This window comes from Rousettus aegyptiacus, unplaced genomic scaffold, assembly GCF_014176215.1.
Source record: "Rousettus aegyptiacus isolate mRouAeg1 unplaced genomic scaffold, mRouAeg1.p scaffold_m13_p_11, whole genome shotgun sequence".
In the NCBI taxonomy this organism is placed as follows: Eukaryota; Metazoa; Chordata; class Mammalia; order Chiroptera; family Pteropodidae; genus Rousettus; species Rousettus aegyptiacus.
The window spans coordinates 37240649-37258312 of record NW_023416286.1 but is presented as its reverse complement, the minus strand read 5'-3'; the positions used below and the strand labels follow the sequence as shown (position 1 = coordinate 37258312).

The window sequence follows — 17664 nt, the reverse complement described above, 5'->3', positions numbered from 1 at the left end:
GGCATGAATTTATCTGGTATAACAGGGAGAAATTAACTGGTATACAGGGAGAAACTTTAAAAAAAAAAAACATTGTGTTTCTCATGGGGGTTCACTACCTGCATCATACATTTCATGATCTCTATTTCTATGTGACTTTCAGATTTTCCTGACATCCACAGTACTGGACTTAACTGTTACAAATGTGTTGACAATGGCTCAATGCAGAGTAGGGGTTCAGTCTAACTCTGCTCCCTAAACAGCAAACTACCCTTTAATTCAAACATCTATAGTATAGGTACATTCTTCATTTTCTCTTTTTTAAGAGGAAAACTAAAATTTAAAGTTGTCTGCCTATTTTGATTCTATCTTAATAAGTAACTTATTTGCTGACTTGAAATTTTGGAAAAGCCCATGTATCTTATCTCTGCCTGATGCAGCTGGAACGCTCTAAGCTTTATAAAACATACTCAGCAAACAGCAGGCTTCCAAAACAGGATGTGAGCTTAGGAGTTTGACATTACACCATATTCAAAACAAGACCTAATTATAGTGCAATTACTTAAATACTTACACTATCTATACTTTCTAAACCCAAACTTAGATGAGCCCTAGTTAACGTTAAAGGAAATATAAAATATATTTAATTTTCAAAGAAAAAAATCAGCTTACTTCTTCAGCTGTTTCAGGAGGTTCTTCAGGTAAATCTGGAACCTGAAGAAAAGTAAATATTAGTAACAGGAATGTAAACATTTCAAAGAAGAAAAAATGATGAGAAAAGTTCCTTTCAATACAAAATTTAGACGCATCTAAGTTTAATGAAATCTTTTCATTTCAGATAAACTTATAAGAAGTTTACAATGAGAATAAGAGCGAAATTCATAAATATTTTTCGGTAAACAACTTTGTGCTAACAAAAGATCATAAGAAGAGGATTTTAAATGACAGCTACCAATCTATACACACTTAAAGAATTTTGTTTTTATGTGGTTCTAAGGTACTATATAAAAATATACTATTTTAAGGACAGAGGAAAATAAGACTCCATAATTACTTAGGTTCATACATATACACATTTTAAGTTGAATGTATATTTTTCTTCACTCAGCTCTTCTACAGGACTGGTTAGCAACCATTCACTTTGGTTGCTTGCATTTCATGATTTACTCAGTACTTCCCTATTTTTCTTAATCTATTAAAAAAACCAGATGTTCAGACCATTTTCTCTCATTAAAACACTTGTCAAATTTCAATTTCGCCTCGAGGAACACTTTTTATTTTTTAATATCATAGACTCCACATTTTATAACAAACATTAATTGCATTTATTAAATAAACCAAATGAAGACAAATGGTTTATTCGTGATGGTCAACCAAAATTTACCATCAGCAGGAGCTAATTTGTGCTCTTAACAAAAAACAAAGAATCTTGAACTTTTAATTAGTTCATACAGTTCAATAGATCTTTTTGAAAGGTTAGAAATACTTCAGTGACCTGATTCCCATCCTCAAGCTCCATTAAGAGACTAGGAAAACCTCAGGCTAAGAAGCAATACATTTGAAAACACTCTCAGGGAGTAGATAACCCACCAGCTTTTCCTAAGAGTCAGTAAAAACAGATTCCTTGTTTCCAATCTTTGCCAGCTCCACATTTAATTTAAGGATTAAAAATTTGAAAAGAAAGGAGGAATCATAAAAGCTGACAACTGTTCCAAAGTGAGTGGTTGCTAACCCATTCCCTAGGAAGGCCGCTGAGGAAAATGATACACTCATGTTATTACCCACTCATTAAATATGGCTTGACCATGTCTTAGCTACCAAAAGGAATGTTTCCTTGGTAAACACTGTTTTTCATTTCTATATAACCAAATTACTGGCTTACAAAGAACTGAACCTAGTATCTAAACCTAGTATCATTTATTTTCATAGCTTCCTTCTAAGTTTGATTCATAACATTACTATTAAGCAGGAAAAGTGATTCTTAATTAAATCTGTAACTTCATAAGGTAGTGGGAAGACATCATCTGGATTAAAAGCCAGTCTTATTCTTCACTTAGTATACCACCTCACCCAGAGAACAATATTCCTACTGTACACTGATACAATGCAGTGAGTAGGCTTTGTATAACGAACCTCCTTCTGCATGGGCTGTTCAGCAGGTGGAGAAACTTTGACTAAAGGATTAGGCAAGTTCCTTCTCCTTGCTGCTTCTCTGTTTGATGTTTCAAAAGATGTCTGACTCTCATTTTCAACCACCAAATCTTCATCACCCTGGTCAAAAACAGACAGTTTCTAAAGAGATGCTTTTATCAACTCTATTCACAATGGTTATTTCTTTTACCTGATGGCATTTCAGCAAAAAATATAATAGTCATTATTAGACCCAGAAAATTAAAGCATTATCTCCTTAGACAAGAAAACATGGAGCTTAACATCCTGCAGAAAATACTCTTATCCAGTTCTGGGGTTCCCTCTGATAGATACAAAGCTGAGAGAGACCTTTCCATTTTAATTGACCCCCAAGTTTTTCAGTAGGATGGAAAAAAAGAAAAAAATCTGGACCTTTTCCTCCTTTCAGTAAAGGAAGCAAGGCAGTGCAAGGAATTATGCCTTAAAATCCCATGAAAATAGAACATATATGTAAAAATATACGTCTATGTATATGGCTGTGCAAAACTTTCATAACTGAATGCAGCCTTAGTATCTTATTACATAGAAACATATTTTGGTTCTAAAATTTAAACTTGGGGCTTCCATTTGAATCGATCACTTTAGGAGGCAAAGGATTTTATTCCAAAAAGCATAAAAATTATTTTTATCAATATTATCTATTAAAACTTTTTCCTTAGCAAGATAATTCACTTTAGTGTCAAATTCTCAAATATATACTTATTAGTTCACTCATACCTTTCTTCGATATCTACTGACCTTGTAAAATGGCCACCATTTTGGTGAGCTGTTTTCCCCCTTCCTTTATCCTAAGAGAAGTTGGTGGAAGGAGCATGGAGAATGGGAGTCAAGAGATCTTGATGCTGAACCATTAACTGACCGAATTTAGGCTGCCTCAATGCAAACTATGGGTTTGATCAGCTCAGCTTATGGATACACTTTCTTTCATCTCTAACATTCCGATTCTTATGTTTTGATGACCCTAAGAGCCTTTATAACAACACCAATGGTCTACCCTGTCCCTGACTTTTTGCTATACCTCCCCGCCCCCCGTTCGTGCGCATGCACACACTTGTTAGGTTAAAATACAGACTAATAGTGCCATGAAGACATAGCCGAATTGCAAGGGGCAGAATGACTATTTCACACTGTGACCATTTCAGAAAGAGATGTGGCAGGCTGAAATCAGTGTTTAACACCACAAAATTGAACAGAAGACAAACTCAATTCAGAAATAAAATCAGGACATAGCAGTTGCATTTTACCTTCCCTGTCTTTCCCATTAATTTTATTACTCACTCTTGATTTTTACCATTATAAAATGAATAAAAATTGATTCTTCTTCACTTTAAGAATCATGTTTACTTTGACTGAATCATTTTCTTTATAAGATAGTGAAAGGTGCACTGTAAACAGAAGGCAAAAAAGTCTTTGGGACAGAAATGATCTTACACATAAAAACTATTAAGTTTTATTCTAAAACCTTAATTCCTTTATGAATATCCTTTTTCTCTGTAAGAAAACTTAAAATTGTGAACTCCCATTAGCAAATAACAAAATTCATACTCAACGCCAAAGGAAAAAAGAGCCAAAGTTAATTTGACTATACAAAAACAGATCTAAGCAAAACAAGCATAATGTGAGCTTATATGCTAAAGATCCTTGAAGAAAGATCTGAATTCCCTCATATAAAATACAATGATATAGTCAACAGTTTTCTTAAAAGTTATCTTATGTTAGAGCTTTTCAAGGCTTTAAGTTATATGCTCTTAGGCACCAAAAACCACACACAAATATACTGAATAAAAACTGACATACAATCATTATTAATAAAGACACCTATAAAAAGACTCAACAGTTTAACATCATTTGCAATTTTTAAAAATCACTTTATATGTAAAAGGAAACTTAAGTACTAATGGAATTCAAAATATAAAATGGCATATTTTCTAACCCCAAGTTTATGACCGTTGCTTAACTTCCAGGTTTCACCCATCATCTGATAAAAGCGCTCTTCCAGTTTTTTCAATTTCATTTCCTGGTGAGGTTTTAGAACATTCTCTATGTATCTGCTGGCCTGTTCAAAAAAATAAATTAGATGTTCTTACCATAAGTTAACATTCCTAAGGTTTTACATTGTCTATAAAGTTGTAAATAAGAACCAGGTAAGAAATTGTGTTTTCACACTAAATTTTGGCAAAAAAAAAAAGCAGCATCCTCCATTTTTGCATCCGTCTCTTAAAATTTGGATTTATACCTAAGGTAAATGTTCTATATTTATGCTTTTATGGTAGTCTGCTTTTATCTCCTTTAATGTGTTTTCAGTGCAACAAAAACCAGCTGGCGGCTAGGGATACAAAGATGCCTTCTGAGATTAAAGTTGGGGCGGTGGGTTTCAAGGCATAATTATGCCCAAGGCACGAACTCATTTGAGAAAGCATTAATTGAATAGCTCAATCATAGTAAAGCAGAAAATATTTTTGGAGCTATTTCAAAAGAAATGGAGATTTTGGTTTCAAGATGACGGAGTGAAATTTCTGCCTTCCTCCCTCTTGAAAATCACCTCAAAACAACCATAGAAACAAGAAATAAAAACCCAAATACCATCGCTGATAAAACAGAAATATTACAATCCTCAAACCACTATATCTGAGGGCAAAAGGAGGAGTGGTAACTGATGTAACAGAGTGGGAAAGATGCAACCTAAGTGCTTGTAAGGGAGGATAACAATAAAGAAGTAAGCCAGCGCACTCCACAGACCTGCAACAGAGACACCAAATACCATGGCAGCGACATGGTAAAAATAGAGTGTGATGGGGAAGCTTATGCATCAAGCAAGCAATGATGAATATGTAGTGAACCAGGGATGATGACGACTCCAATTTTTATCTGAGGTTCTTAGGGAAAAGGTGGCATGGTGGGGGTGGGAGTGGGGGTGGGGGTGGGCGGTGGGATAAAAGACCTATTAGATCCCCAGACCCACCCTACCACATATAGGCAGGCACAGAAGGTTTATTCTTTGGGAGTGTGAACCAGAGAGGCTGCAGAGTCACAGATCCCAGGTCTAGAGGAGGGCAGGAGTGCAAACTAAGACAGAGTATGCACAGACTGCCCAGCTGCCTTCCTACCTGACTCGGACTGCTGTTAGCCAGTCTCCTTTTCTAAAGAAAGTGAACTGCAAAAGGAACACAGAGATACTGACAAAGCTAGATTACTCCTCAGTCACCCTTACCATTAAATTGGTGTGCACCCTACACCAGCAGACAACACTTCAAGCTCTGCTCACATACACAGAAATTCCGATTTAGCTTTATTTTCCATTTCCACTGAAGTATAACTTATAAACAGTAATGAAATTTTACAAATGCATAGACCATCAGTTAGCTTCTTAGTGCATCATTCTTAAATCTGAAAGGACAGAGCCAAGGACCACCAGATGATTTAGGAAAGCCTCCAACATAAAAAATGGAGACAAAAATTAACAAACAGAAAAAAGGGAACTTGAAAAGCCACACTGGAATTTTGAGAATAATGGTGCAATACTTCAAAATTCCAATGATTTTCAACCTGTAATTCAATACAAAATCAAACTATCAATCAAGTGTCAGAAGACAAAGATCATCTTTTTTTTAATGCAAAGACTCAAAAATTGTATGTATCATCGGACACACAGCTGCATAGACCGGGCACTTTACCATGCACAAAGGCTATGTTGTACACATTGATTTATTAATTTTTCTTTGTCCAAAGAGAAAAGACAGAGTTAATAAAGTTTTCTGACTTTTGCCAAACAAAAGAATCCCACTTTCGCATACCCTTAGGAATTACATATGCCAGTTAGTATACAATTAGCATATAGATGGAATTATAGTTTACTAATAATCACGCAAGGCTTTAAAATTAACAGTTACTTCCACAGAAGATAACATTAAACTTGAGAAGTTCAAATATTTAAAAGAGATCTTAAAAATCTTGCAAGGATACTTTCATTGTTACTAAATTCAGATCAGGTAGTTACAGATGTAGTACAAACACACACTCCAAATATGTAGGCTTTTACTTTTGTGATTTGCTTCCAGCCTTTACTTGGTTACTTAAAAAGGAATAATATATTTGCCAGAAAAATAAGTGATTGATGTCAAAAATTAATGCCCATGTATCTAAGGACTTTGTAAAGGATTTATGTCTTTAATATTTAGGTAAAAGTCCACAGGAATCTCCTCTTTCACAAAGGTCAGTCATCAATCTGGCAACTGCCCAAGTGCTACCTGACAGTTCAAGGTCAAGAAAATAACTTAGACAATCATCCACGGTAAAAGCAATTCTTAGCTATTAAAACCTATCTCAGATAGGATGTAGCAAAAGCAGTGCTCAGAGGGAAAGTTATAGCTGTAAACATCTAAGTAAAGAAGAAGAAAGATCTCAAATCAAGAAGTTAACTACATATTTTATAAAACTAAAAAAAGAAGAAACTAAACCCTAAGCTAGCACAAGGAAGCAAATAATAAAGATTACAGAAGACATAAAAATATAGAGGATAGAATGGAAAAACAATATAACCCCCAAACCGAAAATGGGTTATTTGAAAAGATCAAATTCTTTAACTTGACTAAGAAAAAGAGAAGACAACTAATATCAGAAATGAATGTGGGGCTATGACCACCGAACTTACAGAAATAAAAAAGATTAAAAGAGATTACTATCCATAATAGTATGCCATCAAATTAGATAACCAAAATGAAATGGACAAGTATCTAGAAACATACAAATGATCTAAAGTGACTCCAGAAGAAATAGGAAATCTTAACAGATGTAACAAGAGATTGAATCATTGATTAAAAGCCAACAAAGTCCAGGACCAAATGGATTCATGGGTGAATTCTATCAAACTTTTAAAGAAGAGTTAACACTAGTAGCACTATTCACAATAGCCAAAAGGTGGAAACAACATAACTGTCCATCATCAAATGAAATGATAATCAAAATTTGGCATATCCATACAATGGAATATTATTCAGCCATAAAAATGGATGAAGTACTGACACACTATATAGATGAACCTCAGAAATTATTATGCTAAGTGAAAGAAACCAGACATCAAACATCATGTTATATGATAACATTTATATGAAATGTCCAGAATAAACCATAAACAGAAAACAGATTGGTAGTTGCCAGAGGATGGAAGGGGGGTGAGGGGGATGAGGAAGTAACTGTTCAATGGGTATGGGGTTTTCTTTTTGGGGTGAAGAAAATGTTTTGGAGCTAGAGAGAGGTACTGTTTGCACAATATTGTTAATGTGCTAAATGTCATTGAATTGTACACTTTAAAATGGTTAATTTTTATATCATATGAATTTGAGCTCAATAATAAAAAAAAAATCTGAGCACACAGAAAGCAACAGACCTAAATCTAAAAGCCTTAGATATTTTTGTACTCTTTCTAGATATACTCTCTAAATATTATGCTTTACCTTTTCACCCTGTGCCTCTTGTTGTTTTTTTCTCACAAGTTTTTGCCTTTTCTCATTCTTCTCTTCTTCTTCTAAGACATCAAAACATAAAAGGAAAATCAGTATGAAAAGATCTGTTCTGAAAAAAAGGTCCTCTGATACGTATTAATACAGTATGTTACAGTTTTGGTGAGGTGGCTTCAAGAATGCTTATGGTGGGTTTTTTCTGCAGGCCCCTAATAGAGCTTCAACAGCTCCATGATGTAGCATGGAAACCCATTACACACATGAAGTGTGGAATATTGCACACACTGCAGGCAGGAAGAGTGCCATTTGGTCACCCTTGGACATGACAGTAAAAGCAACATGCCTAGATCCCAAAGGTGGAGTTATGCTTGGCAATGCCTATAGTGAGTAAACCAATACTAGGTTATAATCCGCTGAATGTCAAAAGGAAGGATTTCTGCATGTGTACCTTTTTTATTCTAGGTATAAATTTCATTTAAATTAATTACATTTCATTATTCTCTTGAGGAATCTTTGAGGAAAATATCTCCTTTAAGCTGCCTGGTTCCTTAAAGAGGAGCATTCCTTTCTCTCAACAATTTTATCTCTATGTCAGTAAATATTTCATCAAGTTTATTAGGGAAAGGTTAGGGCAGTAAACCACAGAGGAAATCAGAAGTTCCATTTCAGACACTAACTTCCTATGCGATCAGTCAGACTTTTGGTCTTAAGACCCCTTCCAAACTGAGTCAAAGAACATAGTTTTCAAACAAATAATAGCAGTGGAGGAAGGGGCTTTAATCCTTAAAGCCACTGAGAACTGACTACTTCTGAACTTTTGATATACTTCATCTTGCAAACCTTTACAAAATAAGGAGGATTAAAAAGTTCTAGATAAATCTGTAGTCTGATATCTCAATATCTGATAACAGAGAAAATGGCAAGTGTGTGAGCAAGCCAGTTTTTTACTCATTTGAAAAAAATCTGACAATAATTAGGCACTGTACAGTCTTAATTACTTATTAGTTTTAGTCTTCCATGATTTATGCTTCAAAATTACAACCTATAAATAAATATACCAAAGTGACTCACACTCCAAAAACATAAAGGTGCAACTTAAGGTTAAGAAACTATCAGGTGCATATTTCCTTTATAGTACATAGACTACTTGACCTGATAGTTTAATGTATGCAGCAAATATCCTCCTATATCAAAATGTATTTAATACAAAGTTACTAAGAGAAGTTACAATGAGTAATTTGAAGTATCAGAAATCAAATAATTTACCAAAAGAAGAAAAAAAATTCCAAAATCTATAATTGGGAAATCCTGAAATATTCACATTGTCTTTTAAGTTTTGGTCGAATAGTATAACCTTTTAGGATTATGGTTTTATTCATAGTTTGAAAGGGCTATAAATTGACATCGATCATTTTCCTTTTATTTATTTACATTTAAATAGCAAAATAAAACATGATGCCCCAGATTTACTATTGGCAAGCTTCTTTTCTAATAGGATGTAAGAATGTAGGCATTAGTTTTAGGATTCATCTGAGGCAAATTACAATAGTACAATGTGATTTTAAAAGGCTTCTAACACAAATTTTCACTTATCAAAAAAAGAAAAAAAACTAAGAACAAGTATGGCTTCCTTAAATTAAGGGCTCCTAACTATACATAAGAGATAAGTGCATAAATAAAAACTGCCAGAATGTAATGAAAAATAGGGTGAAAAGCCTTTAGAGATTAATAGAGGATACATTTACCATTTATAGAATCATTTATAGCTATATGTATCAAATAGCAGTTAAACTGCATAAACACAATTTAAAATTAGAGAATTTGCAAAGTATTAACTTAGAAATGATATAGTTTCAAATGTATATATAAAGAAAATGTATGATTTCTTATAAAAATGTTGGGATGTCTGATCCATTCAAAATCATGAACGGATGTGGTTCTGTAGTGTAGTGGTTAGCATGTCTGCTTTACATGCAGAAGGTCCTGGGTTCACACCCCAATGGAGCCATGGTCCATGGTCTGCAGCCATGCCACCCTGAACAGCCTGATCCCATCTGATCTCGGAAACTAAGCAGGGTCAGGACTGGTTAGTACTTGGATGGGAGACCACCTAGGAAGACCAGGTGCTGTAGGCATAAATAATAATAAAAATTTTTTTTAAATCATGACGAAAGTTTTTTTTTTTTTAAAGTGAGGCAACCCTTGGTTGACCTCACAGATTGCAAGGCCCTTGTCAGTTTACAATCCTTTAATTTTTATACCTAAGCAATGACCTAAGTTGTAATGATTACCTTGAAAATACATTGTACAAATTAATGGTAAAATGGTTCTTATTATGCAGTGTTCTCGAATAAAGGAAACAAATTTTAATAGTAAAGTATAAAAGTGTATAAAAACAATAAACTTACCTTTCGGATAAACGTGGGAAGATTTAAATGAGTTAAGCCATGAGGTAGTCACAGAAATAATTAAAGTAAGAAGAGCAAGCAGTAAGAGAATCCGGCCACACAGCAAAATTATATCTTTAATTCCTTATAAAGGTAAAAAAAAATTAAAATTAAAAATATTTTTCTTGATACTAATAACAACACATTAGAAGATTATCTGTACTGGAAAAGTATAACAAAAGTTATGCAATTGTCTTATAATATTTTGTATAGTCTCCTTTGAGCACCACAATTTTTCATGGTTATTAACAGAACAAGTTTGCAGAAAACAATTCTAGAACATCTTCTATCTCAAGAATATAGGTATAATCCAAGTGACTGGTGACATTATAATATTATGACTATCACTGATATGTAATACTGTTTCCTTTCTGCTCAGAGGAGATAAAATTATCCACGTACTTAGGAATTAAATAATGGTGATAATCTAGTTCTGTTTAAAAACAGGCATTCCCACTGAAATACTAAATTCTTATTTCTCACAGTTAAATTATGAAACTGCTTTATTTCTCAATATTTGGTCATTTGTAAATAAAATTACTATATACACGTTTGCCTAGAAAAAAGTAAAAATTCAGTATTTGGGTTTATATTTTAAGAACCAAGATGAAAATTAAATCAGCAAAAAAAGTAACAAGTGCCTACTTTGTGTAATATTATTTGCTCAATGGTGAAGGAACAGAGATACAAAGTTGAGTTAAAATTGGTTTAAAAAAAAATGGTTTCAACCACCCCCCCCACCCCAGGAATTTTTAGTTTTCTTTTGTAAGTCTCAAAAATTGCCAGGCGGAAGTACAGAGGAACCATTTTACTAATGTGATGGCACTAGTAGTCTATTAACCAAAAATTAAAGAGAGAATTATATATACAGACGTATTTATATTCATAGATTGTTGCATCACAGCCCGTCCAACTTTTGCCAACACTACCTGTTGTTTTAGGTGTTTTCCAATATAACATAATTAAATCTGGAGTAACTCCGGCCATTACAAAAGTAATTTAATACCTAGAATATTGGTATTTAGAGAAACCACTGAGTTATGGGATTTATGTTCCATAATATTGCTTTTTGTCCTAGTAATCAAGCAATTTGCAAATGTCATATGGGAATATAATAGAACAAGATTTGTGTGTGGATCTTTCAAGTAAAACATTTTAAATTGATTTTTTTTTTTGTACCTACATGCAAGAGCCCATGTGCAGGGCACTTTAAAGGTTAACACATGTGAGGAACCAGCAGTAAAATATTTAGTTTAAGTGTAAGTAAATATGTACTGGCAATGAAGGCTTTTACACAGAAGAAAAGGACAGGGATAGTTTTTCAATGTATATCCAAAAATACAGCCCAGGTGAATGAACAGGTATGGGAATTCTACTCCCCATCACCCCTAGAATTCAATTAGCAGCTCCAACTAAGAGTATTAATAACTGTAAGTACCATTCCACATATAACTAGCTCTATAGCTGTTGAACTGGGATATATGATTGGTAAATAGACTTAAATACTGTTACTGGATAATTGTAGAACCATTATCAAGAAACCATAGTAACAACCATCGTTTCAAAACAGAGGATTCCAGGAGAAAGGAGTTAATTAAAATTTTCAGGAACTAGATGGAGATGCTGCCAGGAGCCCAGTTGCATTTTCTAGAATTGTTGGCTTACTTTTATTAAATTGCATATTTTGAGTAATCTTCAGTAATCACCTTCTCATTGACTAAGTGACTCAAATGTTAGCACAAAGTAGAAGATTCCAAATGAGCATAGTAGAGATGGATGCCGGAAAGGGATCAGGTGACATCTTTAATAGGTAAGTATGAATTTAATGTTTCTGTCATTTGGATAAAAGGTCTTGTTAGATTTCAATACATCTTGAATTGAATCAGAGGCTTTGGAAAGGCCTTTGTATAATTTGTTAAAGCATTTTAATTTCTTATTTCAAGCAAAATTTCTGGGTACCTGACTTCTTAGGGGTGGCAAGGGAGGATTAAAGAGAGAGAAAATACTAAAGCTAAGTTTCATCATGCTCTCTAACTTCAAAACTGAGTTTAATGAGGGAGACAGACATGTAATCTGATCACTTATATGTCCAAAAATGAACTGATTCTCCACAGGTCCACCACTTTCTTTTCAGTTTTCTCTTTATTGTTGCCACTACCAGCTACTTGAGGTTATTCTATCCTCCATGTAGGAGTCTTCTTTAAATCCCTCTATTCCCTCACCCCAAACAATTATCAAATCTTGTTGATTCTACTTTGTAAATATCCCAAATCTGTGCACATTTCATGTCATCATCTAGTCCATGCCATCATCACTGCTGGCCCACTTCAAAAGCCTAACCTGTCCCACTGCTTCCACTATAGTTTCCTTTCCTAAACATTTTCCACACAGAATCCAGTGACTTTTTAAAAAAACATTCAGTCAGTTAACCTCCCTACATCAGTTTCAAGTGTCCCCACCGCCCACAATTGTAATGCAGATTAGATCGTTATAAATAGCATTTAGTGTTTGGCTTATAATAGTTATTCAATTAATGTTATCTCGAGCCAATATACCCCTTAATCTCCCTAATCCAGCCACAGAGGTCTTCATCCTCTTCCTCCAACATGTCAAAATTCCTAATGTCTGTAATGTTTTTGCCCCGCTTTGAAAAGGGCTGGATCCTTATGTAAAATCTGTTTAGACTCTTCAGAAGGCCTCCATCATATCACCCCCTTTATTTCCTTTTGAGCATTCAACACAATTTGAAAGCAGTGTCTGTGTTTGTTTCTGTGCTTTCTGCGTCGGTCCTCTTACACACAAAACTTCACCAGATCCACAGGGATGTTTTTTCCGCTAAGTGCAGTCGGGCACCCCAAGGCGACGGGACCCTTGCGACTGAACGGCCCTGCGCCGGAAGAGGGAGGCAGGCGCAATGCAGCCTGGGAGTCGTAGTCAAAGCTGGCCAGAGGCGGCGCGGCTGCGAAACGGTAATTCTACGCAACGTCCCTGGGATAATCACCCGATGTGAGCGCCAAGAGGAAGAACCGAACGCTTACCTAGATCCGGGATCCCACGCCGGAGCTCCAGACACAAGAGGGGGAGAGCAGAGAGAAGAAAAATGCCAACGACCCCACGAGATGCCATGGTGGCAGAAGTGCCGCCGCTTCCGGTGTTGCCTCCCCTGGGAAGGTCTAGAGCGGAATGGTTCCGTAAGGGAGGGATTTTGGGAGAGGACTAGAGCCTAGTTCCCTGTCGTTCGTTGATCAGACCGAGATAAGCCTGAGTTTTTGAACTCATAATCTGTAGCTTCATATCAGAAGAAATACAAGTCACCTCCCCACGTCACATGATTTCCGTGGGAGATGGCCCCACTGGCTGCCCGCCGAGCCAGGTCCTATGGAAGAAAAGCTTGAGCTCGAGCGTGGCGACTCCCTGGAGGTGAGGTCGGCAGCGCCTGCCCTTCGGCCGTCAGACTCCGTGCAAGCTGTGAAAAAGCTCTCAACAGTAAAATGAACTGGAGGAGAAAGTGTACGGGCAGTTGATGTCGTTAGGAGGCAGCCTGGCTCCTTGACCTTGTGTCTGTAGTGGATGACTATGGGTTTCTGGGTCAGAGCTACTAAGCACCACTCTTCTGAAGCACCTTTAAAAAAAAATTATATATCCCTAACGGTTCCTGACTCCTTCCGTGGTCTCTGGTGCCTGCGGGAAGACGATTCAAAAGTGAGGTCGGGCACCTAATTCCTTAACCTGGGGACCCGCTACCCCTTGTTCATCTCCTTCTTAGTTTTGCCTACAGGTTATGGTAATGAGTGAACTTGGTCGCACAGTTCTATGACCTCATTGCCATCCCATGACTCACCTCTGTGGTGCTTCGGCCAACCTGTGACTCAAGTTATGGAGGGCTTCACAACTTAAAAATTTTCATGTTCTGAAATTTCATTTTCTGACCCATCCATTAATCCTTCCACTTCATCCTTCAATTTAATTTTATTCAGCTAACATTAATTGGGTCACAGAATTTGTCTAATATTGTAGAACTCCTGGGGATTCGAATATGTGTAAGTTACTGAATTGGTCCTTAAGAAACTCAGTTTAGTGGGAATGATAGCCCTGTAAACATAAACGTGGTTCCTGAACACTGTAGTAGAGATGCCGCAAGGTGCTACCCGTCACAAACCCTACCCTGAGGGATTTGGGCTTTCCTAAAAGAAATTGTAGCCGCCAACCCTTGAAAGACGCCCAGACCACCAGAAATCAGTGAATTATAGGAAACACCCTCTTTATTCAGCCAGCTGGGTCTGTCAGGGGTATGCAGAACCCAAATTAAGCAGCACCAAAATGTAGAGGTACAGGGTTTTTAAGCCCCAAATCCCATTCTTCATTCTGTGTGAATACAAAGGTCTGTTTTTCTTCTATTTACTACCTGTCAACCCATAGGTCGGTTGTGCAAACGGGGGTACAGAAGCAGAAAGCTTATCGTTAGAATGTTATGTTCCCATGGGTGATAGCCTATGTTCCTATGGGTGATAGCCACGCAGGAATTTTCCAGCCAGCACAAAATCACTTAAATTGTGTTGTAAAGATTAGGAAAGGGGAGTAGTGGGAGGACAAAAGGGAGAATGGAAGTTCCAAGTTTAGGAAACTGTATGCAGACTTTAACGTAGTTAAAATATTGCAGTTTAAAGACTGGATGGGCGTACACATAGGTAGGTCGGGGCATGGTCCTAGAAAGAACTTCATCTGGAAGTGAAGGTGCAAAATCTGAGAACACAATCTGAAAACCAAGGTGAGGTAATATAAATTATAACATGACATACCAATTATGTAATTATCATTCAGAGGTTCTCATTTGTTGTCTGCATGAAGACAGGAAAGAAAGGAAGTTCTAAACCTCTTAGTATCTTCATTTCAATGTGATTTACTCTTGGGCTATTTTTTTTTCTCTTGCTTCCTATAGCCTTAATATAATCTATAGATAGCTCTGTCAGGACAATAAAGTGTGCGCTCCTGAGTAGTTCAGATTTGGTTGGGGTCTTACCAAACTTCGTTGATTGTGAAGTTTCTTCACTGCAATTGTCTGAGGCTCACTCCCCCTAAAATACCACCAGAATAACTTGTTCTAGTAAAACCAAGTGTCATTAAGGGAGAACACTATTTTGACATAATTTTAGTAGTGTCTCAGAGGAGAAGTCAAGGGTGCTTTTTATAGGACTTTTAGAGTTTAAGTTTGAATAGTTTAAGGCAGCCTTTTCAATGTGGCTATCTCATTGGGATTGAACATAGTATATGGTATTATACTATCCTCATAAGATCATCCAAACCTGTAGGGAATTTTTATAGGACTTAATTTGAGCCAAACTGATGACATGCAGGGAAGCAAGATCACAAAATGCTTTGAGAATGACAGTTTGGCAGTTCTTTTTATCCATTTGGAATTAAGGTGAAAGAAAGTAAGCCTGAGAAATCTCAATAATTGGATTATAGTAGAGTTAATAAAATTATGTGTTCCCTGGAGGGTGGTTATACCTCCGCTTGGGAGGGACTGAAAAAGAGGATGGCTCTGGAATTCCCAAGGTGTGTTAACCTCGGTTCAATAGAACAATAGACAGGGCTTGCTCAAAAGCAAAGATAAACCTACTAAAGAAGTTAAAGGCCTTGGGTGTGACCACCCACCATTACCTGCCCAGTTAGGAATTTGTGATCAGTTCACCCTGTGAGGTTACTTTCTGTCCCTGAACTTGTCACATTTTTATGGAGCCCCTTTTTTGTTCACAGCAGTTAGGAGTGAGGTCAGAGATTCTTCCTGAGTCTTCTTTTGTCTTGATAATAACCAGCTTAATATCTCAATAAAAAGCGTATTTGGGGTGGCAAATTCTGCTCTCCCACAGTTGCTATGAACATTTATTTGTAAGTTCTAAGTGAACTTAAGTTTTCATTTCTGTGGGACAAATGCCCAAGAGTGCAATTTTGGGGTCATATGGTAAACACATGTTTAGCTTTGGGAGAAAATGCCATACTTATTTTTCAAAGTGGCTGCATCATCTTCCTACTAGCAATGTATAAGTAGTTCAATTTCTCCACATCCTTTTTCACATTTGGTATTGTCACTGTATTTTATTTTAGTTATCCTGGTGGATGTGCAGTTATTTCTCATAGTAGCTTTCTGTTTCCTGATGACTAATGATACTGATGACGTATTTTGTATACTTATCGGCCATTCATTTATCTTCCATTTGAAGTATCTGTTCAAATCTTTTTAACTGCTGTTTCTCTTCTGTGTTAATGAAGTGTAGGGGTTCTTTTTATAACCTCAGTGCCAGTCAGATATAAGTTTTGTGAATATTTCTCTCAGCCTGTAGCTTACCAATTTATTTTCTTAATGATGGTTGTTTTGATGAGAGCTTTTAAAATTTTGAAGACCAATTTATCAAAGATTTTTTTATTGATTCTTGCTTTCTGTGTTCCATCTGAGAAAGCTTTGCCAGTCCTGAAATTGAAGGATTCTTCTGTGTTTTCTTCTAAAAGTTTATGTTTTAGCTTGTATGTTAGGTTTATGAAATTATTTTTATAGTTTTATTCCCCTAAATAAAGGGAAAAGATCGCTAGTTTTGAAAGCTCTTCTCTTAGGCTTTATTTCCAACAATTGAAAACTCAAATATTTTCACTCCACACTATTGTTTTAGAGAAATCTTGATGAACTCTATAAGAATTTTGATCAGATGAATGTAACTTAGTGATCTGGCAGAAAATACTTTGTGGTGAATTTGTAGATTAATATTTTTATGTCCCTTATTAACTTGTATTTAAGCATCAATGTCCTTTAGTTTCCTATCTTTATATAATGATCCATTATAGTCAAATTAAAATATATGACCAAGAATATAATAACTATTTAAAACTGTGAACTGGTCTAAATCTCCACAATGGCTTCAGCATTCAGGAACCACAGTGATCTCTCCTTGCTCTGACTTCATACACTCATTGCCTTTTCCATCCATTTGGAATGCCATATTATTCCTACATTGTTATTTCAGTAATGTGTTCTGTATCTTAAATTTTCTTTAGATGAAGCAGAGTATAAGTAGTAAACACATTTTTAGGACATTCAGTAGTGAACTTTTCACATATATATGGATTTCTTTCCCAGAGATTCTGATTTAGGAGCTATTACCAGTGCTTCACAGGTAAGTTTCATAAGCCATGTTTAGATACCATTGAGGAAGGGAAGCAGGATGAATTTAGGCAAGGGATGATATTGTTATATAAGGAACTATGATTCAAATCTTATAGACTTGATTTATTCAATCAACAAATAAGAAGCAACTACCACGCCCCAGGTATTGTTACAGATACTGGAAACATGGCCACAAACACAACAGACAAGATTCCTGCTTGGTGTAGTGATTGTACTCTAGTGTATTATGGTTAATTTTATGTGTCAGCTTGGAGGGTGTTTTGTTCTGTAAACATTTATGGGAATAATAGCACATATTTAAATGCAGAATAGTAACATTGTTATTTCTAAAGCTTTTTATGATCTTCCTCTTCTCATTGCAAAATACATGTAAAACTATTTGAGATCAAAAGGGCCAAAACTATTCAGCACA

The 17664-nt window shown here is 35.8% G+C and overlaps 1 protein-coding gene and 1 pseudogene across 1 annotated transcript in view; one reads left to right on the top strand and one right to left on the bottom strand.

Moving 5' to 3' along the window:
* The window catches only part of UBXN8 (UBX domain protein 8), a 22782-nt gene extending 8919 nt beyond the window's left edge, over positions 1-13863 (bottom strand). The window contains exons 1-6 of the mRNA XM_016136148.2: positions 13114-13863; positions 10037-10159; positions 7623-7693; positions 4103-4225; positions 2113-2250; positions 652-693 (exon numbers count right to left, since the gene is read on the bottom strand). Of these exons, the coding sequence (XP_015991634.1) occupies positions 652-693; positions 2113-2250; positions 4103-4225; positions 7623-7693; positions 10037-10159; positions 13114-13201 (585 nt within the window). The 5' untranslated portion in view covers positions 13202-13863. The remainder of the gene's footprint in view (positions 1-651; positions 694-2112; positions 2251-4102; positions 4226-7622; positions 7694-10036; positions 10160-13113) is intronic.
* On the top strand, positions 9646-9763 carry LOC118609559 (annotated as a pseudogene).
* Positions 13864-17664: the final 3801 nt, after the last annotated feature.